Source organism: Juglans regia, chromosome 8, assembly GCF_001411555.2.
Source record: "Juglans regia cultivar Chandler chromosome 8, Walnut 2.0, whole genome shotgun sequence".
NCBI classification, from domain to species: Eukaryota; Viridiplantae; Streptophyta; class Magnoliopsida; order Fagales; family Juglandaceae; genus Juglans; species Juglans regia.
This window is the reverse complement of record NC_049908.1, coordinates 19,173,197-19,200,667: the sequence shown is the minus strand read 5'-3', so window position 1 is coordinate 19,200,667 and position 27,471 is coordinate 19,173,197. Positions and strand designations below refer to the sequence as shown.

Sequence of the window (27,471 nt, the reverse complement as noted above, 5' to 3'; positions counted from 1 at the left end):
TAAAAATTTAAAAAAATTATAATAAAAAAATAAAAAATTTTAAAATTTAAAATTTTAGTCTTGAATTCAAAGCAGTCCTAAATCTCGTGGAAAGATATTAATTTCGGAACGGATTATGTACTTCGAAAGAAAAAATAAAAAATCAAAGCCTCGCAAGCGGTACTTCCAGATTACCAACCCTCAATGCCCACATCTCTAACGCCCAACCCTTTCAGTCCAGACCCTAGTACTAAAACCTTTATATACAAATTCTAAACCTTCCATTTTTCTCAGACAGGAAGAGTCACAGGAATGGCGTTCGCAGTCTCCACTGACTTACACTTCCCTAAATTACACTTTTCCCAATGGAATTTGCGGCCTAAAGTCTCAAACTTTCCACCCTCGCACGTTAGGTAATTGCTTTCTTTTACAATATTTTTTTTTTCGGTTTTAGAGAGATGTTTGATTAGGCTAAGCTATTTGGAATGGAAAGTACGTTTCTTTTCCAGTAGTCGCCCGGTGGCCAAAACAAACTGAACTATATTGTAAGCTGTTAGAGCATTTTCAGTAAAAGTAAGCTGAAATTGTGGTATTTTCTTTTGTTTTTTAATTAAGGGACTACTAACTAACTGTTGAAAGAAATGGGCACTTGTATTTTGGGATTCAGTTTTTTTTTTTTTTTCCTTCAAATACAAACTTCAAGATTAGTTGTTGTTTTTTTGTAAAGCAAATTAGTTGTGTGAGGCTCAAGTGAGGATGATTACATAATTAAATATTATATACTTATTCTGTAATTTGTGTCCTTAGTAATTAAACTCTAATATTCAAGTACTAATTGTGTTCTTTTACTACCGTGAAAGAAGTTTTATGTTCAGGTTTGAGAGTTTTATGAGGAAACTTTTTATCGGCTTGAAATAAGTCAGCTCGACTGATTGCATCTCGTTTCTTGAGTGGAAGGATTTAATTTTTTGGGGGTTGGCTGTATGTCATATGTAAATAATAAGCTTGTTTACAAGGAAAAAAGAAGAAGAAATAGTAATCTTAAAAAAGTACTAAAAGCTTTCATTCCTTAAACTTTGATTTGTTATTCAACAATTTATGACAGCAGCATGCTGTGGAATTTGTCAGATTTTCTAGAACATTACAGCAGAAAAATAGAACGATGTTTTGTGCTGCTACATCTGCTGCAGGAAGTTCTAATCCAGACAGCAACTTAAATCCATATGAGGTATATGGCTTTACTTGGTTTGCACCCTAAAGATAAAAGTTACAAGTCATGGAATTGCTTTAGTTTATGTTTACACTTATTGAGTAATATCTTTAAGAACAACTATTTGTATAAGCCCCAAATCTGGGTCTTGTACCTAGCATTACTCTATTTTTAATGATCTTGGTTTTCAGGTTCTTGGTGTGAGCCCCATTGAGGGATTTGACATGATCAAGGCAGCATATACAAAAAAACGCAAGGAAGCTGAGAGGACAGGTGATGAAGTAACTGCTACCAGAGTAGGTTACATATCTTTCTCTCTGTGAGAGATTATTTGGTTGCAAATGGATCTCTTGTTCTTGATATATGGCAGTATATCTTATTGCATTTCCCCCTCAAAGTCTTGAATTATATACTGATATCAAAATATCAAGCACTTTAAAGGTTTTATGGAATAGAAATAGGTTATGGGTTAGAGAAGGCTTTTTGTATCACAAGTAATGAAATTTATTGTTTGGCTCATACTCATGAAAGGGGTTGTGTGCTGAGTTATGGGATCTTATAGCTCCTAATGTGTAATTCTTCAGCTGGAGAAGGCATATGACAAAGTCATGATGGAACAATTAACAAAGCGCAAGAAGGGTGTAACATATGGTCAATTCAAGGTACAGTTTATGACACTTACATTGTTTTATTCTTCATGAGCAATGCTGGATACAAGCCCTAGGCATGCAAGCCCGGGGTCAACCTCTTATTATTATTTTTTTCTGGTGGGTCTCAATCTTTTTCAAGGGGCTTGCCCCAGGCGTGCAATTTGAAGAGTGAAAATTACATGATTTGCATGGAGATTGTGGGTCATTATCCGAGAGCTACAAAATTGTATCACCTTTCATAATTTCCTAATGATAATTGCTTTGTGTGCCTTCTTGAAAGGACTAACCAATTTCTTGTTTTTTCAGTTTTGTTTTGTGGTTCTCTATGGAAAAATCTATATTTTCTTTACCATATACCATCATACTAGATTTTATTTTTCCTTCAAAGGTTTTCTATCCATGGAAATATGAATTTTCATTCCGATGTTAAATACTTGCAGCTTGTTCTTCGCCCGATATTTGATTCATACCACATGTTCTTTATGTTTTTATTGAAAAACTCATATAAGCAAAAAATCTCAAATATCCTTGATCACGAGACATATAATTGTAACTTAGTGCTATTTACTTGCTCTTTTCTTTAATAGTTTCGAGTTTTAGTCTAAGTATTTATTGTCCTTTTTTCTCTCATATGCTGATTAATCTTAAATTCTTTTAAAATTCAGGTTTCAAAGGACATCAAATATGCTGATAAGCAGCCAATTGTACCATGGGGGCCAAGGTTTATCTTTTTCTCATTAATTAGTGACATGATGGAAGAGTGCTGATAATCAATTGCAATATTCAAATGTACCATTGGCTTATTTTAATATTTTTATGACCTATACTTCCTTTCTTCCTTTATATTAATTCTGTTTGCCGGTAGGTGGGTAAGGTTCCTTCCAGTTTAAGTGGGAAAAATGGACTTTGGCTGCACTATCATTTGTCTGGAGAGTGGTCCATAATTTCAAAATGGTGCACCAGGTCCCAAGTTTCCCCACTGGAGCATTATGCGAATCAAATTATGATAAGTTGATTAAAACTTCAAATAAATTGGCTAGACGTTGCTTTAAGCAAATCAATTACTCATGCATGCTTAGGCAAAAAGCTGGTGTGATTGCCTATTGAAAGTATACATGTGACAATAATTCCCTTCTCAGATGATTTAAAATGCTGCATGCACAATCATACATGATTTTCTATGGAGAAGCTTATGTACATTCATGGAAATGTGATATTTGTTTCCAACTTCCCCTTGGAACTTTATAAACATTCAGCCTTTGGCTTACTGTGTCTTATTTATCTCAGGAGAATTCTAGTGAAATATATGCTCTGCCTTTGTGTCGAGCATGACATATCATCTTACAATTGTATTTTGTCTCCCAGTGTTCTCAGTTTAAACACTAATATGTTTTTAGGTTCACGAAGTCCGAGGACAAAGATATGCGCATCAACATTGCAATATCTGCTGTATTTGTAAGTAGTGATAAATAGATTGATAATCTTATTGTTTATTTATTTTTTGGCAAAATTGATATCCATTCATTCTTGGCTTGAATTCAGCATCTTGGCAATTTTTCATTAGTTAAGACTTGTCAATCAGTTGTTTTAAATACAAAAGGTTGTAAATGCCATGCTATATGTAATTCCATAGTATCACATTGGGAAAAGGAATAACTAATATAGAGTAAGTTATAAAGGTAGTCATGGGTGCTAGGTCCCACATTGCTCACTCACTTGTTGAAGCCAAGCTTTATAATTGATTCCAAGGGAGTATCAAATTGACTAGTTATTTTTTTTGGGTTATAGGATATGGCTAATGCTTTCCTTGAGTTGTTACACTATACATTCAATAAGCTCCTACCATTCATACCTTGCTTGAGCTCATTATCTCGAGATTTTCAAGTAGTTAAGGTTTGGAAATCAAGTATGTTATTGGCCGAAGGAGTTAAGGTTTTATATACTCAATGAGCTGTTTCAGTCAAGTTGTGTTTAGCCTTCTTCCACTATTTCCCCAACTTATATATATTTATTTTCCATACACTTTCTTACTGATGATGAGTCTCGGTGTGTAATAACGTGATTATCATGGTTTTCACAAGACAAATTCTTATAGAATCTAAGGTATTCGAATTGTCGGAGGAAGGTAGACAATGGATTCGCTTAACAAAGAGAAGTTGGAAGGTTACAAAAGTATTGATCTTGGAGATGCCTACCTGGTTCATTTGAGCCCTTGAGGAATGCTTGACTGGAGACAAGGAGTTTTTTGCAACTTTACAGGATGGTAATAGAAGTTACATCGCGCAGAGATGCTCCAATGCTCAAGGTCGTTAAATGGCATTGGTGGAATATGGCTGTGGTGGCAAAAAAACTTTGATTTCATACTTGAAGAAATGGAGGGGAAAGGGTGGAGAAAAATGGTGATGGCAGTGAGGGAAGCTTATGATAGTTTGGAACATGGGAGAAAGGTTGGTTTGTTAAAAGTCCAAAAATCTAACTCAGAAAGCGTCGATGAATATTTTGCCTAAGTCCTATGCAGAGGTGGTACTGTCATCGGGGCTTGCTACTGGCTGCGATGGTAAGGAGGTACATGCTCAGGAAAATGCAGCAGCTTTGGTACCAAGGGTGAGGGTCAATTATGGGTTTTCAAAGGCAAAGAAGATAGTCGTTGTGGAGGAAGGAACAAGACGTGCCGTCTGCTCAGGCCTACAGAGCTAACATCAAAATGGGAAGAGACTCCCAGACCGAGAGAGGACCCTTGGAGAGGTCTGATGAGCTTTCTTCTTTTAAGCAAGAATTGGTATAGTTGAGAAATTTGGTCAATATTATGATCCAGAGGGTGGATAAAACTATGGGCTTAGGCCTGGGTTTAAGCCCATCACCATCAAGCTTGGATAGAAATGGACCGCGCCAGAGGCACTATACTCGAGCCGAGAAAGGTAAAGCCCAAGCACAACCCAAGCACAGGCGGGCTAAACAACCCACGATTCACGTAATGGACTCCATCAGCAAAGATGCGCCGTCCTCTTCCAACCACCGGCTGTCGACCACGCAGAACCCATCACTGGGGGCAGGGGACCTCATGGGTGGAACCTAGGGCGATGGGCTACTGGTATTGAGGCCGCCGATGGAGTCAGAAATCATGAATGGTTCTTGGGCAGTGGAGGAGGGGCAGAAAGAACTAATGCTCACATAGACTCTGCCGCTGGGAACAAGTGACTTGGTGGGTGCGCTTCTAGTCAACGGCTAGCCGGGGTGGATGCCTCTGATGGAGGAAGAAGCCGAGAATGAATGTTGGGCAAGCCAGAAGGAGACAACGAATACACAGAACTCATCGCCGAGAGCAGACGACCTAGTGGGTGGGCCTCTGGTTGTCGATTTGTCGGAGGTAGAAGCTGAGGATGCTGGTTGTGGCAATGAGAGGGGGTCTTGGGCTGAGGAAGAAGGCCAAGATGAACTGGCGACATTGTCTGTCATAGAGGGAAGTCCTATTGTTGATATATCTACACGGGAACCTCAAATGGAACCCCAAACTGAGGTTGGCACCTTGGTAATATTCACACCTAATTGGTGTAGCCCCTTAGTTGGTGTTGACGGATCCAACGAAGGGTCTGTGAGAGTATCCTCGAGACTGCCCGAGGAAGGTGTTCCTACCCCTTTTGAGAATATCTTGGAGGCTGCGAATGAGGTGTTTGTGTAGGAGTATGAAATGCAGTTGGTTTGTAGGGAGCTAGAGGGAGGTGTTGCCTACTTTGAGGAAGGGATAGGGATGACCCAAGCCCCTATGTTCTATGCTGCCAGGTTCACATTGGACCAATCCTCAGTTAGATTGGGTCCTCCAAAAAGTGGATGAAATACAGGAATGCATAGGGATTTTGTGTGAGGGATTTGAAAATCAATTCAAAGCCGCCCTCATTGTTATTGAATCGGGTCAGCCTCACTTGGCTAGTTCCTACACCAAAACAAAAAGGTAATTAAACAGACTAGCTTGCTCTATTAAATATGAAGCTCGGAAAGGTGGTGCAAGTAGAGGAAGGAATAAGGGTAGGGCGAATACCTGTGATTAATGAAACCAAAGATTTTATCTTGGAATGTAAGGGGGCTGAATGATCCGGGTAAGCGCCTCCATGTTAAAAACTTTCTAAGAAACTGGAAGGCTGATATCATGTCTTCAAGAGACCAAGCTGAAGTTCATAGATAGATTTATAGTTAGAAGTTTGTGGGGATGCCTTCACATTGGCTGGGTTTATCTCGCTTCCAAAGGGGTATCGGGTGGTATTCTTCTGCTGTGGGATACGAGAATCGTTAATCTAGTTGAGGAGTATATTGGGGAACATTTGGTGGCCTGCTCTTTTAAAAATTTGGATGATGATTATAAGTGGTCTTTTGCTGGTGTATATGGTCCTAATCTTGTGACGCCCGCAAATTCCGCTTGGGATCGGACGGACATTTGAAGCGTCGAGACATGCAACACAAGGTTACCTGCCCCCGTTCATGACATATAAGATGCAATATTCCTAACATGCATCTAGCATTATGCAATATTCGCAGCGGATAATTTTTCTTTTTAGCAATATTATGCACCAAACCGAAATATCCCAAATACTTAAAACATACTTTATACATAATGACATACTAAACAACTGAGATCACAATAATAGTCCATATGGTTGTGATCAAAAGAGTGCTGGAGATTGAACTCCACAAATATAAGTAGTAATCTGAGGTAACTGATGTACTACCATCTACGTCACACCATCGCTTAGTCAACCGTTTCCAGTTGGTCGATTCCCAGTTCTCCTTCAGATCCTGTAGCAAAATCTACCATTCGGGGGGAATGGTAGTTGGGACTACCACAGTGAGATTTGATTACAAATCTCAGCAAGTTAACAGGAAACTTCCACACAGGTTAATGATGCATGCATGGCAGTAAAAGCATGAATGCAAAATCAAATCATAAGTAATCATGGCATAACTTGACATACAACATAACATAACTGGCATAACTTAAACTGAAACTGAAGCTTAGCATGAACGTGACTTGAAACATAACATGGACTTGAAACATAGCATAAACATGAACATGCATAATTTGAACTTGAACTTGAGCATGACATAACATAAATGTGAACTTGGAACATAACGTAAACGTGAACATAACATAACATGAACTTGGAACATAACGTGAACGTGAATATAACATAACATGAACTTGAAACATATTCTTGTCTCATGGGATTACCATGATTGCGTGAACGTAAACTTGAACGTAACATAACGTGAAACATGACTTGAACTTGGAATCTTATTCAATAGACTTAATCATTAACGTGACCATATGGGTGCTACACAGGTCCCCTTGAGCCGTGTGTCCCTGCCGATTACCGCATCACATCACAGGTTTCTATACCAGCTGTGAGTGCGTTAATACGTACTCCACAGTTGTTGTGGCCCCACGTATTCTACATGTCACAATTGCTGTGTCTCACGTAGTGTATGCTCCACAGTTGTTGTGGCCCCATACTTCATGCTCCACAGTTGTTGTGGCCCCATGACTTATCTGTTTGTGCCACACTTGCTGTGGACACACATAACATAATGTGTGGCACCATCGGCGTTAGTGCCTGGCGCGCTCCGGTGACCAGCTAATTAGGCCCCATTCGCAACCTGTTGACTGTACTTCGTCAACCCAGGGAATTTCACACCTATTTAGACACTCCAGCGTGAACAAAGGAGTTCCACTAGGATATTACCCCATCCTAGCGCTTAGGGTCGTGATTGACATGAATGACTTAACTGGCAGACATGACATTTCGTAACGTGACGTAACATGAACGTGACATAAAAGACAGAAATCTTGACGTAACATAACGTGACATGAACGTAGGACGACAGACATGACATACTTCGAGACATAAATGTAACAGAGAACATTTCATAACATGTCATACATGTAACATGCAACATTTCGTAACATGGCATACCATATAACAGACAACATTTCTTAACGTGGCGTAACATGTGACAATGAATATTACATGACAAGAAATACATGTAACAGATGGCATACTTAACTTAACATGACATACTTGCAATGTATAGCATGTATAGCAATACGTGACAGAATATCTTGTGTAACAGATGAATAATTCATGACAGAATAAATTCTGTGTAACAGATAAATATGTAATGACTTGGCATGGCACATATGATAACATGCATACATACAATTTAGTTCCCTTACTTATCACACATACACATTAAATTGATAGTAAGTTAAAAGCTAACTTACCTCGATCTTCGCGCTTCGAGACAAAACTCAAGTGCGATCACGGGAAACTGAAAGTAGTGATTTCTAAAAATTAGAACTTAATCACTAACAATTAGGAATATGGAAAAATATCAACTTAGAGTAAAATTACCATTTTACCCTCTACATGTGGGAAAATGACCATTTTACCCCTAACTTAAGGATTTTGCATCATAACTTCAAAAATCACCAAAATTTACATACCTTATGTAAATTTTGTCCTAAACTCAAATATCAATTCATAAAAATTTAAAACTAAACACAACCATCAAAACTCTATATGGCCGAAACTTACAAAGGCTATTTCCTTTGCTTTTTGTTGTAATTCTTTCAAATCTCAAAACTCATGATTAAACCAAAATTTTTCTTCTACTACACTCATAACATATTCTTAAGAATAATCATGTTTTGAATCATGAACAAAAGTCATCAAAATCACTAAAACCATACTTGAACTTTTTGGTTTCTCTTCTAAGTTCAAAACAGAATTTTGTTTCTAACTTGTTTTGATCAACCTCTTGATCCATGACTTATAAAGAAGTGATCTTCAAACCAAAACATCACATGGTTCAAAAAGGTGTCCTAAAACAGATCCAAGCTTCAAACTCAAGATCACATGGGTAAACATCAACCAAAACATAAATTTAGCCAAGAACATCATCACTTTGGCCTAACCGAATATCTCCTTCCATAAAATTTCATATGTTCGAAACTAACATCAAATATCTTCAAAATAACATTCTAACATGTATATAAGATGCTTAGGATCTTCCAATAAAAATATCAAAGCCATTGGAATAAGATTAAACCATAAAAGATTTAAACTTTCTCAAAACAGAAACTGTTTTTCCTCTTCCAGTTTCTAAGTTTCTAGACCTAAGAAAATATTTCACCAAAACTTTTAATCATGCAACAAATCCTCAACCAATAATCATATACACATGTTAACAGTACTCCATAAAAATTTCGGACCAAGATCTATTCATTAGCTTGGTCAAAAACTCCAAAATATAACACACTCTCCAGTTTATCGCCCAGAATGACCTTTCTGGGGTCTAAACAACTTTTTACCAATCAAATGATCTCCAAATGGAACAAATAAGATATCCACGTAAACTAGACTCCAAAATAAACAACTTTCATGAAGGAAACATTGCGAGGAAACACTTACAAAAGCTTCGAAACAGGCATTCAAAAGAGGTACGAAAAACTGTCCGAGAGTGTCTTTTGTGTTCTATGAAGGAAAAGTGTAAAGGAGAGCTGCTTTTCGTGGGAAGTGGACTGAAGAGCTTCTTACACAAGCTATGTAAAGTGATAGGACTGAATGAATGGTTGAGGGTTGGCCTTTTCTTCTCATAAAAATCAGACCAAGATCTTTTCTCAAGGTGGAGTGTGAGAGTGAAAGAGTGAGGTGGCCCTTTTGCTTTGTCTTTCTAGAACCTTCTAGGACCTTCTTGTACAGATCTGGCCAGCCAAGTGGGGGTACAAAACTTAGCCATGAAGCAATCCTATGGTGACCAAATTCGTGGGCCTTAAAGGGCCTAAACCGAATGGGCCTAAAATTTGGGGTTTAAAGAGGGTTTGGGTTGCTATCAAGCCCAAATCCAATATCACTTGGTCCAATCAATTTTTCAAGGTTAACAAGGTTGGATAATGATGTTCTAACACAAATTTGAAGGATTAATAGCATGTGGAAGTGATTTAATCAAGTGATTAAACACAATGCTAGAAATCGGATTAGAAAGGGTTTAGAGGCCAACTTTAGGGTTTTGGGGAAACCGTTTAGGGTTTCGATTTCAACCATGCTTTTGGGCTTTCGATTGGATTCCCACCATTTAGAATTTCACTAGGATTGAAAACCTCTTTGATCTGGCACAATTTGGTTGAGCAGATGAAACAAAGTTTTGCTTAAGCGACATGATCTCACACCTTGATTCCTTCAAATCCAACAAACGTTCCTTATGGTGCCAAGTGTCTAAAATTATTCACTAAGTGTGGCTAAGATCTTGCCAAGTGTCCAAATAAAACTTCTCTAATCCAATTTGGACATTCCACACTGTGATTTCGAAACACTGCAATTGGTGCGCTTATCGAGGTTACTATTCACTTCGAAAAAGTGAATCATAAACTTAGTACTAAAAATTCCTAAATATTCATATTAACCTTTAGTGAAAATCTTTTACCGAAATTTAACCTCGAAGTGCCCCTAAAAATAATTTCACAATTTCCAACAGACGTTTCGTCCGGAATTATGAAAATAGGATATTGTGCCATAAAATCCTAAATAATCCACTGAGTGTAATGGCGTAGACCATAATGCATTCTGACACTTCTAACCACCTCAAATAAATAAAACTCATATTTCTAGCAGCATAGTGAGTGATAACACTGACTATGTTGACAGACTAAAACCTATGCAATAGGTCGATTCGTAAAAACTTATGGGATTTTCACGAGATTCCTAAAGTCAATAGAAATTCCTTCAATGAATTTCTAGCGGGCTGTTACATCCTCCCCTCCTAAAAAAAAGATTTCGTCCTCGAAATCGACGTAAGTACAAACATAAAATACGCTCAAAAGAAAAAGTTGCTTACCAACTTATTGCCCATCACTGGATGCCTCATCACGCCCAAGGGGCAGGTCTCGTTCTTCTTGAAATAACGCCTCCTTCTCGTAGTCAACACTATTCTTATCTATAACCATCACATGGTTATACAAAAAGACTATCACTATAACATTAAGGCATAACAATCCCAAAGATTACTGCCTAAACTTAATGACTTCTAAACTTTTTAGGTTACTGACTCCTTGCTTAAAAGAAATCACTATTCTCTTCACTATTCAATGAATTATCCACAACGTGTATATATATCTACCATTCTTAACTCTTTCTCTCTCAAATCATATCAATTTGTACTGGAGTCCTTCCACAAGGTAGGTCAAATCGTACCAGCATACTCTCTAAATCTAAAACTTCAAGTATTCATGCAGTTCAATTTGGAAGAATTTAATCCATACACAACTGAATTCACATTCTCTATTTCCTCAAGGAATTATATCTGCCTAGGACTAGCTTACTCCTTCATAATCACCACGAATCGTTCCTCCTCCTAGGTGGTACCTTGATAAACGATCAGCTATTAACCTCAACTCAAGAGTTTCTCTCTTATGATTAACATAGCTCTTCTATCCATCATGAGTTGCCTCTTATTCTGACTCTAATCCAAAGAATTTGTTCTTACTGCTCACGTAAATCCTTAAGACAAGCTTTTACTCCCCATATAAAAGTCTCCAATATAAGGGCAATCTAGGTTTCCACAAACACGGTGCTTCTGCAGAAACCATTTATTCGCGATTGGATAAAACTATTATCATAAGTGAATCCTACTAAGGTCAAAGCTTCTCCCACACACTGTACTCTTCCGAACACAAATTTCATTGTAACATTCGAATAAAAACAAACTCCAAATACTTGGGATACTAATTCATCAACCTTGAATATCCTTCCTCGTACTACTAAAAGGTATTCCATATCTACACTGGTATGAATAGAAATACTCTTAATGAAAAATGTTACTCTTACCACCTGGTAACAATTCAGAGTACGAACTAAACGTACAATACCACAATCACTAAAAATAGGGCCTCGCTTGAATCAAACTGCGTACAAGTTATAAACCTCAATGATTTAACTTACCCAAAGTATCAATAATGTACTAGTACCATCAATTGTAATCTAATCAACCTTAGATAAGCTTAACAATATAGAGGTCTTAGAAAAAATACCAGTGACGGCGCCAACTCCTTTAGTTCCTGGGGCGTCAGCATCTGCGTCTCTAGAAGTACCTGCATACACTTAAGCTAGTACTGGAGGTCGTGGCTTTGGTTTGGAATCTCCAATGGGAACAGTTCCATTTCTCTGGCCTCTTTTAGGACAATTTCTGATCAAGTGGTCAGGTTGGCCACATTTGAAACAGAGTCCTAAGGTAAGTTTGCACTTGCCTCCATGGTTCTGTCCTGACATCCCACATATTGGGTACGTGGTCAGTATTGAGCTTCCAGTCTCAATGCCTTCTCCCTTATCTGGTCCAGTAGACATCTTCTTCATTTCTAGATTTTCTTCACTAGCATACAATGAAGTTCTCTTTCATTCGGTATTGATTTGGATCGCTAGACCTCTCTGCACAGCCTCTGTTATCGCGGCCACGTTTACTAACTCTTGGTAATTCTTTATTCTTAGGCAAGCTACATGGCTACGGATCCATGGCTGAAGTCTAGCTTGAAACTTTCGTGCCTGCATCCTTTGAGTAGAAAACAAGTGTGGTGCAAACCTTCCTAACACCATAAACTTAGCGGCGTACTACTCTACGGTCCAACTGCCTTGAGTTAAAGTCTCGAACTGCTGCGCCTTCAGCTGTTTGATAGAATCTGGGAAGAATCCATTGTCAACTCTTCCTTAAATCTCTCCCAAGACAAAGCATCCAACTTCCTAGTTCCCTAACTAGAAGCTGCCTTTGTGTATCCCACCATATTCTAGCTTCTCCTTAGAATAGGTATACAACATATAGAACCTTCTGGTCCTCAGTACATCCACAGATCTCGTCTGTCCTTTTGAGATCCATAATCCATTTCTCGGCTTTTAGTGGCTCTTCATTACCAGAAAAGTTTGGATAATGATGGATCAAGAACTTCTCACACAAACAATCCCTGACTTCGGGTCTGGGTACATGTGCTTGCTGATGTTGCTGTTGTCTAAGCATGTCAGTCAGCAAACGTACGGCTTCAGCTAATCCTCCATCCATCGGGGGATTCTGATTATCCTAATTTGTAACTCCCTCAGGGTTTTGAGGTATCCTACCTCGAGTCATGTCACTTCCTAAATCACACGAGTACACGTGTTACAGCCACATACTATCTCTTATACTTCAAGAAATTCAAGCCTAGTAAAGACTAAAATTTCAAGCCTAATATTTGGTGCATTTCCTAAGGACATGTGGATTTAAACCCAGAGACGTATTGCTCTGATACCACCCTGTGACGCCCGCAAATTCCGCTTGGGATCGGACGGACATTTGAAGCGTCGAGACATGCAACACAAGGTTACCTGCCCCCGTTCATGACATATAAGATGCAATATTCCTAACATGCATCTAGCATTATGCAATATTCGCAGCGGATAATTTTTCTTTTTAGCAATACTATGCACCAAACCGAAATATCCCAAATACTTAAAACATACTTCATACATAATGACATACTAAACAACTGAGATCACAATAATAGTCCATATGGTTGTGATCAAAAGAGTGCTGGAGATTGAACTCCACAAATATAAGTAGTAATCTGAGGTAACTGATGTACTACCATCTACGTCACACCATCGCTTAGTCAACCGTTTCCAGTTGGTCGATTCCCAGTTCTCCTTCAGATCCTGTAGCAAAATCTACCATTCGGGGGGAATGGTAGTTGGGACTACCACAGTGAGATTTGATTACAAATCTCAGCAAGTTAACAGGAAACTTCCACACAGGTTAATGATGCATGCATGGCAGTAAAAGCATGAATGCAAAATCAAATCATAAGTAATCATGGCATAACTTGACATACAACATAACATAACTGGCATAACTTAAACTGAAACTGAAGCTTAGCATGAACGTGACTTGAAACATAACATGGACTTGAAACATAGCATAAACATGAACATGCATAATTTGAACTTGAACTTGAGCATGACATAACATAAATGTGAACTTGGAACATAACGTAAACGTGAACATAACATAACATGAACTTGGAACATAACGTGAACGTGAATATAACATAACATGAACTTGAAACATATTCTTGTCTCATGGGATTACCATGATTGAACGTAAACTTGAACGTAACATAACGTGAAACATGACTTGAACTTGGAATCTTATTCAATAGACTTAATCATTAACGTGACCATATGGGTGCTACACAGGTCCCCTTGAGCCGTGTGTCCCTGCCGATTACCGCATCACATCACAGGTTTCTATACCAGCTGTGAGTGCGTTAATACGTACTCCACAGTTGTTGTGGCCCCACGTATTCTACGTGTCACAATTGCTGTGTCTCACGTAGTGTATGCTCCACAGTTGTTGTGGCCCCATACTTCATGCTCCACAGTTGTTGTGGCCCCATGACTTATCTGTTTGTGCCACACTTGCTGTGGACACACATAACATAATGTGTGGCACCATCGGCGTTAGTGCCTGGCGCGCTCCGGTGACCAGCTAATTAGGCCCCATTCGCAACCTGTTGACTGTACTTCGTCAACCCAGGGAATTTCACACCTATTTAGACACTCCAGCGTGAACAAAGGAGTTCCACTAGGATATTACCCCATCCTAGCGCTTAGGGTCGTGATTGACATGAATGACTTAACTGGCAGACATGACATTTCGTAACGTGACGTAACATGAACGTGACATAAAAGACAGAAATCTTGACGTAACATAACGTGACATGAACGTAGGACGACAAACATGACATACTTCGAGACATAAATGTAACAGAGAACATTTCATAACATGTCATACATGTAACATGCAACATTTCGTAACATGGCATACCATATAACAGACAACATTTCTTAACGTGGCGTAACATGTGACAATGAATATTACATGACAAGAAATACATGTAACAGATGGCATACTTAACTTAACATGACATACTTGCAATGTATAGCATGTATAGCAATACGTGACAGAATATCTTGTGTAACAGATGAATAATTCATGACAGAATAAATTCTGTGTAACAGATAAATATGTAATGACTTGGCATGGCACATATGATAACATGCATACATACAATTTAGTTCCCTTACTTATCACACATACACATTAAATTGATAGTAAGTTAAAAGCTAACTTACCTCGATCTTCGCGCTTCGAGACAAAACTCAAGTGCGATCACGGGAAACTGAAAGTAGTGATTTCTAAAAATTAGAACTTAATCACTAACAATTAGGAATATGGAAAAATATCAACTTAGAGTAAAATTACCATTTTACCCTCTACATGTGGGAAAATGACCATTTTACCCCTAACTTAAGGATTTTGCATCATAACTTCAAAAATCACCAAAATTTACATACCTTATGTAAATTTTGTCCTAAACTCAAATATCAATTCATAAAAATTTAAAACTAAACACAACCATCAAAACTCTATATGGCCGAAACTTACAAAGGCTATTTCCTTTGCTTTTTGTTGTAATTCTTTCAAATCTCAAAACTCATGATTAAACCAAAATTTTTCTTCTACTACACTCATAACATATTCTTAAGAATAATCATGTTTTGAATCATGAACAAAAGTCATCAAAATCACTAAAACCATACTTGAACTTTTTGGTTTCTCTTCTAAGTTCAAAACAGAATTTTGTTTCTAACTTGTTTTGATCAACCTCTTGATCCATGACTTATAAAGAAGTGATCTTCAAACCAAAACATCACATGGTTCAAAAAGGTGTCCTAAAACAGATCCAAGCTTCAAACTCAAGATCACATGGGTAAACATCAACCAAAACATAAATTTAGCCAAGAACATCATCACTTTGGCCTAACCGAATATCTCCTTCCATAAAATTTCATATGTTCGAAACTAACATCAAATATCTTCAAAATAACATTCTAACATGTATATAAGATGCTTAGGATCTTCCAATAAAAATATCAAAGCCATTGGAATAAGATTAAACCATAAAAGATTTAAACTTTCTCAAAACAGAAACTGTTTTTCCTCTTCCAGTTTCTAAGTTTCTAGACCTAAGAAAATATTTCACCAAAACTTTTAATCATGCAACAAATCCTCAACCAATAATCATATACACATGTTAACAGTACTCCATAAAAATTTCGGACCAAGATCTATTCATTAGCTTGGTCAAAAACTCCAAAATATAACACACTCTCCAGTTTATCGCCCAGAATGACCTTTCTGGGGTCTAAACAACTTTTTACCAATCAAATGATCTCCAAATGGAACAAATAAGATATCCACGTAAACTAGACTCCAAAATAAACAACTTTATGAAGGAAACGTTGCGAGGAAACACTTACAAAAGCTTCGAAACAGGCATTCAAAAGAGGTACGAAAAACTGTCCGAGAGTGTCTTTTGTGTTCTATGAAGGAAAAGTGTAAAGGAGAGCTGCTTTTCGTGGGAAGTGGACTGAAGAGCTTCTTACACAAGCTATGTAAAGTGATAGGACTGAATGAATGGTTGAGGGTTGGCCTTTTCTTCTCATAAAAATCAGACCAAGATATTTTCTCAAGGTGGAGTGTGAGAGTGAAAGAGTGAGGTGGCCCTTTTGCTTTGTCTTTCTAGAACCTTCTAGGACCTTCTTGTACAGATCTGGCCAGCCAAGTGGGGGTACAAAACTTAGCCATGAAGCAATCCTATGGTGACCAAATTCGTGGGCCTTAAGTGGGCCTAAACCGAATGGGCCTAAAATTTGGGGTTTAAAGAGGGTTTGGGTTGCTATCAAGCCCAAATCCAATATCACTTGGTCCAATCAATTTTTCAAGGTTAACAAGGTTGGATAATGATGTTCTAACACAAATTTGAAGGATTAATAGCATGTGGAAGTGATTTAATCAAGTGATTAAACACAATGCTAGAAATCGGATTAGAAAATGTTTAGAGGCCAACTTTAGGGTTTTGGGGAAACCGTTTAGGGTTTCGATTTCAACCATGCTTTTGGGCTTTCGATTGGATTCCCACCATTTAGAATTTCACTAGGATTGAAAACCTCTTTGATCTGGCACAATTTGGTTGAGCAGATGAAACAAAGTTTTGCTTAAGCGACATGATCTCACACCTTGATTCCTTCAAATCCAACAAACGTTCCTTATGGTGCCAAGTGTCTAAAATTATTCACTAAGTGTGGCTAAGATCTTGCCAAGTGTCCAAATAAAACTTCTCTAATCCAATTTGGACATTCCACACTGTGATTTCGAAACACTGCAATTGGTGCGCTTATCGAGGTTACTATTCACTTCGAAAAAATGAATCATAAACTTAGTACTAAAAATTCCTAAATATTCATATTAACCTTTAGTGAAAATCTTTTACCGAAATTTAACCTCGAAGTGCCCCTAAAAATAATTTCACAATTTCCAACAGACGTTTCGTCCGGAATTATGAAAATAGGATATTGTGCCATAAAATCCTAAATAATCCACTGAGTGTAATGGCGTAGACCATAATGCATTCTGACACTTCTAACCACCTCAAATAAATAAAACTCATATTTCTAGCAGCATAGTGAGTGATAACACTGACTATGTTGACAGACTAAAACCTATGCAATAGGTCGATTAGTAAAAACTTATGGGATTTTCACGAGATTCCTAAAGTCAATAGAAATTCCTTCAATGAATTTCTAGCGGGCTGTTACAAATCTGGACAGCAATAAAAGGTTCCTTTGGGAGGAGATTGCTGGTTATGTAGCTCGTGGGATGGGCCATGGTGTATTGGGGGAGACTTTAATGTCACCTGTTTTCTGAGTGAGAGGTTGGGGATTCCTTTATCAGTCAGGCAATGACAGATTTTTTTTATCTTATTTTCGAACTTGACTTCGTCGATTTACCTCTTGCAAGAGGGGAATTTACATGGTCCAATCTTTAATCAAGAGCATCTTATCTAATATCCCAACCTATTATCTATCTCTTTTTCCTTTGCCTGCAGGAGTGGCTAATAGAATGGAAAGAATATTTCGTGCTTTCTTGTGGGGTGGTATGGAGAATGAGCAGAAAGTCCATTTTCTTAAGTGGGATAAGATTTGTACTCCTCTTTTATTGGGAGGTTTGGGGATTAGAAAGCTGAAAATTTTCAATGAGGCTCTTTTAGGGAAATGGCTGTGGATGTATAATCAAGAAGGGGATGCTCTTTGGAGAATTGTTATTGATGCCAAGTATGGGAGTACTTGGAGTGGTTGGTGCTCCAACGAAGTAAGAGGGGCATATGGTGTGAGAGTGTGGAAATTCATTCGTAATGGATGGGGTGAGTTCTTCAGAAATTTCAGATTTTGGGTGGGTAGGGGAAAACCAGATCAGTTTTTGGCATGACTTGTGGTGTGGGGATGAGGCCTTGAAAAATGTTTTCCCCTCTCTCTTCAGAATTGCTTCGAATAAAGGTGCTTCCGTGGCTTACTGCTGGTTTTATTCAGTGGTCAGTAAGTTTTATTAGAGATGTCCAAGATTGGGAAGTGGGGGACATTTCTGATTTTTACAGCTTGCTTTATGCTTTAAACATAAACTCTGGAGGGGAGGATAGATTACTTTGGAATCAGTTTGGTAATAAGAAATTCTCGGTTAGATCTTCTTTTTATACAAGGTCTTGGCGCCACATTCTTCTACTGACTTTTTTCCTTGGAAAAATATTTGGAGATGAAAGGTGCCTCTTAAGGTGTTTCTTCTGGTGGTTGGCTTCTCATGGGAAAATTCTTACCATCGATAAGTTAAGAAAGTGTGCTATCGTTGCAATGGATTGGTGCTTTATGTGCAAAAGATGTGGTGAATCACTGGATCATCTTCTTCTTCATTGTGATGTGTTGAAGGCTTTGCGGGATGAGGTCTTTGCTAAGGCGGGAATTGCTTGGGTGATGCCTAAGAGGGTGGTGAACCACTTGGTGTGGAGAGGGATTCTAGGAAATTGTCAAATAGCAACCGTTTGGAAGATGGTATTTCTTTGTCTTATGTGGTGTATTAGGAATGAGAGAAATGCTGTTTTGAGAATAGAGAATGATTGGTGGAAGGGATTAGAGCTTTCTTTTTTCATACTTTGTTGCTTTGGGCTTCAGTTATTGTATTGGATAGGAATAGTCTTAATGACTTTTGTACTGTTTTTCAGGGTTAGCTTGTAATTAGGTGTTTCTCTCTTGTACACTTCCTGTGTATTTGGGCTATGCCTAATTATGTTTTTTAATAAATTTATTTATTTATTTTTGATAAGTTTTTAATAAATTTCTTACTCATAAAAAAAAAAAAAAAAATTCACAAACAAAAGTCTAAAATCCTTGATGCCTTCAAAATCATTTGCTTGAAGGAGTTGTCGATTGACCCAAATGTTAAATGGTATAATGAGAGATCTCAGTAAGTGGGGATAGTTAACTCTTATATGAGGTCAAACCATATATGAACTTAAAATGCATTTTCAAACATCAATAATTTCTAGGAAATTTAAATCATGACTTCAATACATACCCTAGCAGTTAACTTTTATGTAAAATATACAAATTATGTAAACAATTTTACTCATGTTTTCTAAGGATATCAAATTACTACAAAATCATCAGTATACAATACAAATAATGGTATTAATACTACTTGCTAGTAATATTCTAGTCTCATGTGAGCAATATTTTATTATTATTCACCTAAATGTTACCAAAGCCTACTCCCAAAACATTTTCACTCATTGTCAAAGCTTTCGCACTTCTTGATTGGGTTGTGTGATTCCCTTGCTGGGATTGAGAATCACTAACCACAAGGTATAACCCATGGCCAAGACATTGTCGTAGTCGCTAAAAGCCAAAATGGTAGCACAATTTCCCATTGAAAATTCTACTTCTGTTGGTCCTCATGTTAGGACAGAGCTACGGTACCAAGTTATGATTTCACTAGCCTGAGGGAGCTTTTAAGGTGCTCAGTTATGGATATATAATGCAAACAATTGTGATCAAAGTGCCAATTCTATTTTTTTCAGACGTGTGTTGCACACATGATTATTTCACGATGGAATCATTATGTACAATTCATATTATCCATTACATTTACAATCACAATTTATATCTCAAATCGGCACTTTTGTGGAGTAGAGAATATTTTGCATATCCTTTAAAAATAAGGTCTGAATGCAATATATGGACCCAAATACATAACATGCTTTTTTGACAAGTTTGATGAATTTTATTAATGGTAAAAAAAGTCACTATATAAGTACGGAGTGTACATCAGATACATCCAACTAGAGAAAGAAAGTCCGGAGAATCTAAAACTAGAAAAACACAAGTGGACGGCCATCCAAAAATACTGTATTAAAAAGGAAAGTTTTGAGTTTCTACATTGTTCTTCTGTATCTTCTTTGAAGCTTTGATCGGTTCCTTACCACCATATGCACCACATTGAACAAATTGAAACCATTCTCCATAGAAGTGTGTTGACCTGTGATCATTCTCAAATCTTCCTTTCCGGCATGCTAATAAGTCAGCCACCAATCTAGGCGCCACATTATCTAGTCCAAAGAGACCAAAAGCACTTGCTACAAAGTGCTGACCATGCCTGCCTCACGATGGAGTAAGTAAGAGATAATTCACAGATTCTCCATCCCTCCTATAAATGCAATAGCACTCCATTACCACTGTCTCTTCTATAGATTTTCCAAGTTGTAAGGGGATCTGACACTAGAACACATCCTCCCACCCAACACCCACACCTACACCCAAGCTCATGAAATCATAGCTAGTTGATCGTATGGTGTAATATGTAGGTGATCTTTTAGTAAGTTGGTTCCAACCATGTGAGGCATTACACGGCTGCGCTGTTTCACAGTTACTTGGTCAATCATGCTTTTAATTATGGCTTTCTTTTCATCCTCATCTTTTGTTATCTTTGTGCAGACAGCTTGGACTATTCTCAAGCGCAATGCGGAATATAAGCCTTTGCAATTTTTAGCTTTTGCTTTTGTTTATCGGATTTTTGAGAAGCTGAAGGCCTTTGAACCACCCGCATCACCAACATATACGGTGAGTTCTATTTCTTGTGGCACCATGTGCCAAGACCTTGTTGGCATTTATGTTTGAAGCCTTTTGAATTACTGTTTCAATTTGGATATGTTTAAGCTGGTCTTGCCTGCAGGAAGATGGTGAAGATTCAGGGCGAGCACTGCGAATGGGAAAACGCCTGCTTCGTTCTCTTGGATTAGTTTTTGGCTGTATTGCTGTTTCATCTCTGGTATGGTACATTATTTATATGAAAATTCTATATATCTTAGACTGTTGGTGATAGGTCAAAATGTTAGAAGGCTAAATTTGTGGATTCTGGTAATATTCAGCTATTTTTTCCCCTCCAATCAGGGTCATTTGTTTTATTGAGTATTAGAGTTTTATTAAAAGGAGTAAAAGGCACACCCAAGTAAACAGGCTGTTCAGGATAATATATAGATTACTGGATCCCTTCTTATTAGTGTGGGGTTCCAGTTAGACCTCAGAATCCATGATAAACTGAGATTAAAAAGATGGAAAAGGGAGAAACATACTTATACTGTATATTTTCTTTAGGTGGGCACTTCATGAACAAACTAGCTGAAGTTGATTATTTTTATATTTTATCTATTTCCGTACAAGAAAACTTACTTTTGTTTATAAAATATAGTCAAAATAATAGAAACTTAGAGCCATTAAGGATCCGACATTAATGGCTTGAATTGTAATCTTATCTTCATGTACATGAGTTAATTTGTAAGATATCAGAGTTGCACAACCATTAAGCTTGTCAATGAGTTTGTCGCTTCTCGTGATTGATATATATTTCCTTTCAAGTTCATATAAAAGAAAAATAACTATGAAAATGAGAAACAAAAGCTTAAGTGAGATTCAAGGCATTTTCTTTCCGAAATTAACAATGCGGAGATCATGCTAACCCTTACAAGTTTGACAGATTAGCTTCCTCTGATGGAAGGGTCTTTTTCATAAGTTTCTTGCATGCTCGGCCAAAAGAAATTGCAAAATCTTTGCTTAGCTATGCTTGTTTATCTATATTCTAAGATCTGAAAGCGGTTGAAAGGGATGCTTTTCAACTTAAAAGCATTTGCATTGAACCAGTAACTTTTCAAGATTAATGCAAGTGGTCTTTTTGTTGATTGAAGATTTCCATTTTTCACCCTTCTTGTTTGATTATCTCTCAATATGACGGGTATAGTTGCCATCTTTACTTATAATGTTTGATTACTCATGAGACTTCTCCACCCATGGATTGGTTGAGTCACAGGCTTGTAATGAACGCATAGATGAAAGATTATACAGCAAACTCTTACCCCCCCCCAAAACCCCCCAAAAAAAAAAAAAAAAAAAGTCGTCTGAGGGGATTAAAAACTAGCAACTCCCTTCAAGCTTTTACTTGGGTTGAATATAAAAAATCTTTAAGAAGATCTTATTCTATTCTTGTGGTCTTATAACTGATCTTCCATAATTGAATTCTTGCAGGGATACACTGGTCTTCTAAATTTGATTGAATTTGTCGGTGGCTACATACCTGCTTTTCTTTACAACAATCAGGTAGTGGCATTTACTTACTGAAATGAAGGAGGCTTTGTTGAATCTATAGAAAATATGTCATAAATCTTCATTTATTTTCCATGGTGTCACTATCAACTGGCATATGCATGTTAATTTTGTGCTAAATTACTTGAGAAATAACAAATAGTAGTTTATTCATGTTAACCTACTGTAAATACCGATTGAAAAAAAAAAAAGAAAAGCTGCTACTATAGATTTGGAAGTATTTATTATAAGCACAGAATCATTTAGGTGCATGGATATGCATTTAAGCCAATCCATATATAACAACAATAGTTTTCATGAACTTGTCAGATACATAATCTATATTTGTGGACTATGAGAAGCATCCTAATCTTTTATAGGTTCGTTTAAAAATGTACCAAATTTTTGGCACGTGAGTTGTTTTTGAGTCTAACCTTCACACGAGGTAGAATTCTGCCTATACATATACATTGCCACCATCACGTCCTAAATCTGCTCCTGGATGGCTTAAATGATCGAGCAAGCGATGCCGAACTCAATTTTTCTGCAATTGGTCAGCATTTCCATTTTCTTTCCTCCTGTCTAACGGCTGATTGTTGTCCGCATTTGACTTTTTATGTATGATCAGGAGCTATTAATCACCACTTCAACGGCAGTCATGCTCTATATTATGGCATCGTATTACAGATGAAGAATCTTTGAAGAGATTGAGGAAAACCATGCAGCAACAATATAACTGGTTAAATGAGGCTCTAATTTTATGGCATCTTGTCTTTGGATAACCAAATTAGATATCGTTTTGAGTTCAAATTTTGTTACATGAGCAACTAAATTTTTTGAGTGAAGAAGGAAAGTGATTCAAGTTCTAGCATTTAAATTCCATGTAGAATAATGTTATCTTATTAGAAAGTTCTTCCTGCTGTTGTAGACTTGTAGCGCAAATGAAACGCATATCTGCTTGTTTTTGCTCATCCAAAAATGCTCTTTGCAGGCTTGTGCACATCCACACCTTGACAATTCTGCTACATCAGAAAAATGAAAATCCAAACTTTCCGTAGCCTCATCTTTTTCGTTCTCGTTGTTCTGAAACTCTCTTTTTACCCTTTACCAATCTAAATATCAGCCATGGTTACCTACACCTATGGTGGTTGCAGCATTTACCGTGGCAATTTGAGTTTGCACCCTCTCAAATTCTGAAACTCTACAAGGTATGGTTATGTCATACTAGATGACTCAACCCATATACCGTCCCAACTTTCTGCAACGGCTCCCTAAGCGGCGGTTGATTGAAATATATCATTGCGCACCATGTACCTATGCTTCTTGTTCAAATTGCCCGCATACCCAAGTGCCTGTCTATATACTCTCTGCAGCTGGCTGGCTTGATGCTTCTACCGTGTCTATCCCACCTAGATGTAAACCGGAAATGACTTGAGAAAGCATAGTCCCTTGACTCCACTCAGCAGTCTTCTCCCACGTGAAGCATGCTCTGTTAGCAAAGCTTATATCGGAGAGCTTGGTGCATGGGATTTTCCCGCTTGAATGGTAGCATCAAGTAGGGGTGGGCTTCGACTTCGATTGAGTTGGAATGCACACCTCTGTGTTGGAGCATCGCATCCAAGATTGAACAAATGGAATTGAAGTCCAAAGAAGCACGTGTTAAAATAAAAGAAGAAAAGAGTTAGTTAGTTAGTTAGTTAAATTTATCTTTTTCTAGTGTATAAATACAGAGTCCTCTCTTGTAAGAAATATCAAGTAAAGTTTCACATGAAGATATGCTTCAAGTTTGTAAATGGAACACGAGATGAAGCAGAGAGACTTGGAACTGAGGAAAAAAATTCTTTTATGAAACTTTACTTGATATTTCTTACAAGAGAGGACTCTGTATTTATACACTAGAAAAAGATAAATTTAACTAACTAACTAACTAACTCTTTTCTTCTTTTATTTTAACACGTGCTTCTTTGGACTTCAATTCCATTTGTTCAATCTTGGATGCGATGCTCCAACACCCCCCCTCAAGATGAATATGTATATTAATGATATTCATCTTGCGTAAAATATGGTAAAACGGGAGAGAACCAAGGGATTTTGTTAGTATATCTGCCACCTGCAATCTTGAAGCAATCTCGAGTGTCAATACACCCTGCCCAGTCACTATCGGAAAAAGCCTTTAATTGCAATTCTGATGATGAAGGAAAAAATAATCCCTGTCCTGGTGTTGCCTTCAAATACCTAAGAACCAGAGTGGCCGCTTAATAATGACTGACTGCTGGCTTGGCAAGGAATTGACTTAAAACCTGAACTGAATTCTTTTATTTTAACACGTGCTTCTTTGGACTTCAATTCCATTTGTTCAATCTTGGATGCGATGCTCCAACACCCCCCCTCAAGATGAATATGTATATTAATGATATTCATCTTGCGTAAAATATGGTGAAACGGGAGAGAACCAAGGGATTTTGTTAGTATATCTGCCAGCTGCAATCTTGAAGCAATCTCGAGTGTCAATACACCCTGCCCAGTCACTATCGGAAAAAGCCTTTAATTGCAATTCTGATGATGAAGGAAAAAATAATCCCTGTCCTGGTGTTGCCTTCAAATACCTAAGAACCAGAGTGGCCGCTTGATAATGACTGACTGCTGGCTTGGCAAGGAATTGACTTAAAACCTGAACTGAATAGGCAAGGTTAGGTCTAGTGATGGTTAAATATAGCAATCTTCCAATCATTCTTCTGTAAGCTGAGGGATCATCATATAGAGCAGAATCTGTTCCAATGAGCTTAAGGGTGGACTCCATTGGAAATGCAGCAGGCTTGGCAGCAAGTACCCCAGCATCTTGAAGTATATCAAGAGCATATTTTCTTTGACATATTGAGATTCCATTTTTGGACCTTGCCACTTCCAATCCGAGGAAGTATTTGAGTTCTCCCAAGTCTTTAATTGTGAACTTCTCATGTAAAAAATCCTTAATCAATTGAATTTCTATCAAACTGTCACTAGCCAATAGAACATCATCTACATAAACTAGTATAGCTATGAAAGATGATTCAGACCTCTTGATGAACAAGGAAGAATCTGAATTGCCTTGAACAAAACCATATTCAAGCAAGGCCTTTGTCAATTTTTCAAACCATTGTCGACTTGCTTGTTTTAAGCCATAAAGACTTTTAAGAAGTTTGCAAACTTTATGTTCTCCCTTTGCAGCCATACCGGGAGGTAATTGCATATAAACTTCCTCTTGTAAATCACCATGTAAAAAAGCGTTATTTACATCTAGTTGGTGAAGATGCCAGTTTCTAATGGCAGTTATGGCTAGGATCAATCGTATGGAAGTAACTTTTGATACTAGAGAAAAAGTGTCAAAAAAATCCAATCCCTCTTGTTGAGTGTAGCCTTTAGCTACCAACCTAGCCTTGTGTCTCTCTATAGTTCCATCTGCTTTGTATTTAATTCGAAATACCCACTTGCAGCCTATGGTCTGTTTGTGTTTAGGGAGAGTAACAAGTTCCCAAGTCTTATTTAACTCTAAGGCATTTATTTCATTCTGCATAGCAACTTGCCATTCAGGTATTTGGACAACTTGTTTAAAGGTTTTGGGTTCTTGAGAGGCTGAAATTGATGCTAAAAAGGCTCTATGAGATGAAGACAATCTATTTGTAGATATAAAGTCAGAGATGAGATAGAGAATACCTTTGTTACGAGGACAATCAGCATGAGGAGATGAAGAGATTGCATTTGTAATATTTTGGACAGAACCACAAAAATAATCCTGCAAGTATATAGGTGTTTGTTTAATTCTTGATGATTTTCTGAGCTGCTGAGAATGATCAACATTTTGAGGATGTTGGTCATTAGAAGATTCAGTATTTAAAACTGATTCAATGGAAGATGAGTTTGGTTTTGGCATAACATTTCGAGTATTTGGTTGATCCTGTGTTTCGATGTTTGTCATTTGTTCAATCTGAGGATTTGATTCATTGGAAGATGAATTTAAAGGGTTTTCAGAAAAATGAAAAGAAAATTCTGAAGCAGAAGTATATGGTGGAAATAAAAAGGAATTAGCTTCAGGATTAGATGGAAGGGACTTGAAAGGAAAATTGCTTTCATAGAATATTACATTTCTTGAAATGAATATTCTGTTTGTGTTTAGATCTAGCAATTTATATCCTTTGATATCAGGAGGATAACCTAAGAACAAGCACTTTGAAGCTCTTGAATCAAATTTATGTCTGTGATTTAAAAGTGTTGATGCAAAACAAAGACATCCAAAAACTTTCAGATGAGAAAGATTAGGAGTTTTATGGAATAGCATTTCGAAAGGTGTTTTATTTTTAAGGAGAGGAGTAGGTATTCTGTTTATGATGTGTGCTGCTGTCAACACACAATCACTCCAAAAAATTAAAGGGATGTTTGCTTGAAACATTAGGGCTCGAGCAGTGTTTAATAGGTGTTGATGTTTCCTCTCCACAACACCATTTTGTTGTGGAGTTTCTACACAACTCCTTTGGTGTATTATGCCATTATCATGATAGAATTGATTAAGAAAAAATTCAGACCCATTGTCTGATCTTATAATTTTGACAGAAACACTAAATTGTGTTTCCACCATTTTACATAACATTTTTAAGATAGAGGAGACTTCAGATTTTGCTTTGAGCATATATACCCAAACACAACGTGTGAAATCATCAACTATTGTAAGAAAAAATCTAAAACCAGAATATGACACAACACCAAAAGGGCCCCATATATCACAATGTATCAAATCAAACATATTATTTGAATTTGTTTTGGAAACAGGAAAGGAAAGCTTTCTTTGCTTTGCAAAATGACATGTATCACAAACTTTATTTGAATCAAGAGATATGGAAGGCTCTAATTGTCTAAGAAAAGGTAATCTTGAAGAAGAAACATGACCTAGTCTGTTATGCCAAATATCTAAATGATTTTGTGAAATAGCTGAAGCAAAAGGTAAAGAATTAAACTGATTTTTGTTGCAGACAGTAGCTTGTTTGAAGTGGTAAAGTCCATGCTTTTCATT

At 37.3% G+C, this 27,471-nt stretch overlaps 1 protein-coding gene across 2 annotated transcripts; it reads left to right on the top strand.

Annotated features, from left to right (window-relative positions):
- The first annotated feature begins 146 nt into the window (after positions 1-146).
- Positions 147-23,356, top strand: LOC108991140. Of its 2 annotated transcripts, none has more exons than XM_018965292.2 (10): positions 147-392; positions 1,108-1,207; positions 1,381-1,485; positions 1,774-1,851; positions 2,505-2,560; positions 3,237-3,294; positions 20,787-20,912; positions 21,025-21,120; positions 22,371-22,442; positions 23,056-23,356. In XM_018965292.2, the coding sequence occupies exons 1-10, from the start codon at positions 292-294 to the stop codon at positions 23,116-23,118; spliced, it is 855 nt and encodes a 284-aa protein (XP_018820837.1). In that variant the 5' UTR covers positions 147-291; the 3' UTR covers positions 23,119-23,356. The 2 variants fall into 2 exon arrangements, with proteins under 2 accessions (XP_018820837.1, XP_018820846.1); XM_018965301.2 differs by having other exon boundaries at positions 335-392; positions 1,088-1,207.
- Positions 23,357-27,471: the final 4,115 nt, after the last annotated feature.

Bases quoted from the DNA above. Each gene is read 5' to 3' on its own strand.
- LOC108991140 (XM_018965292.2), top strand. From the start codon at position 292: ATGGCGTTCGCAGTCTCCACTGACTTACACTTCCCTAAATTACACTTT. The intron at 1,208-1,380 runs GTATATGGCTTT...CTTGGTTTTCAG, and splicing joins GCAACTTAAATCCATATGAG to GTTCTTGGTGTGAGCCCCAT. The intron at 2,561-3,236 runs GTTTATCTTTTT...ATATGTTTTTAG, and splicing joins ATTGTACCATGGGGGCCAAG to GTTCACGAAGTCCGAGGACA.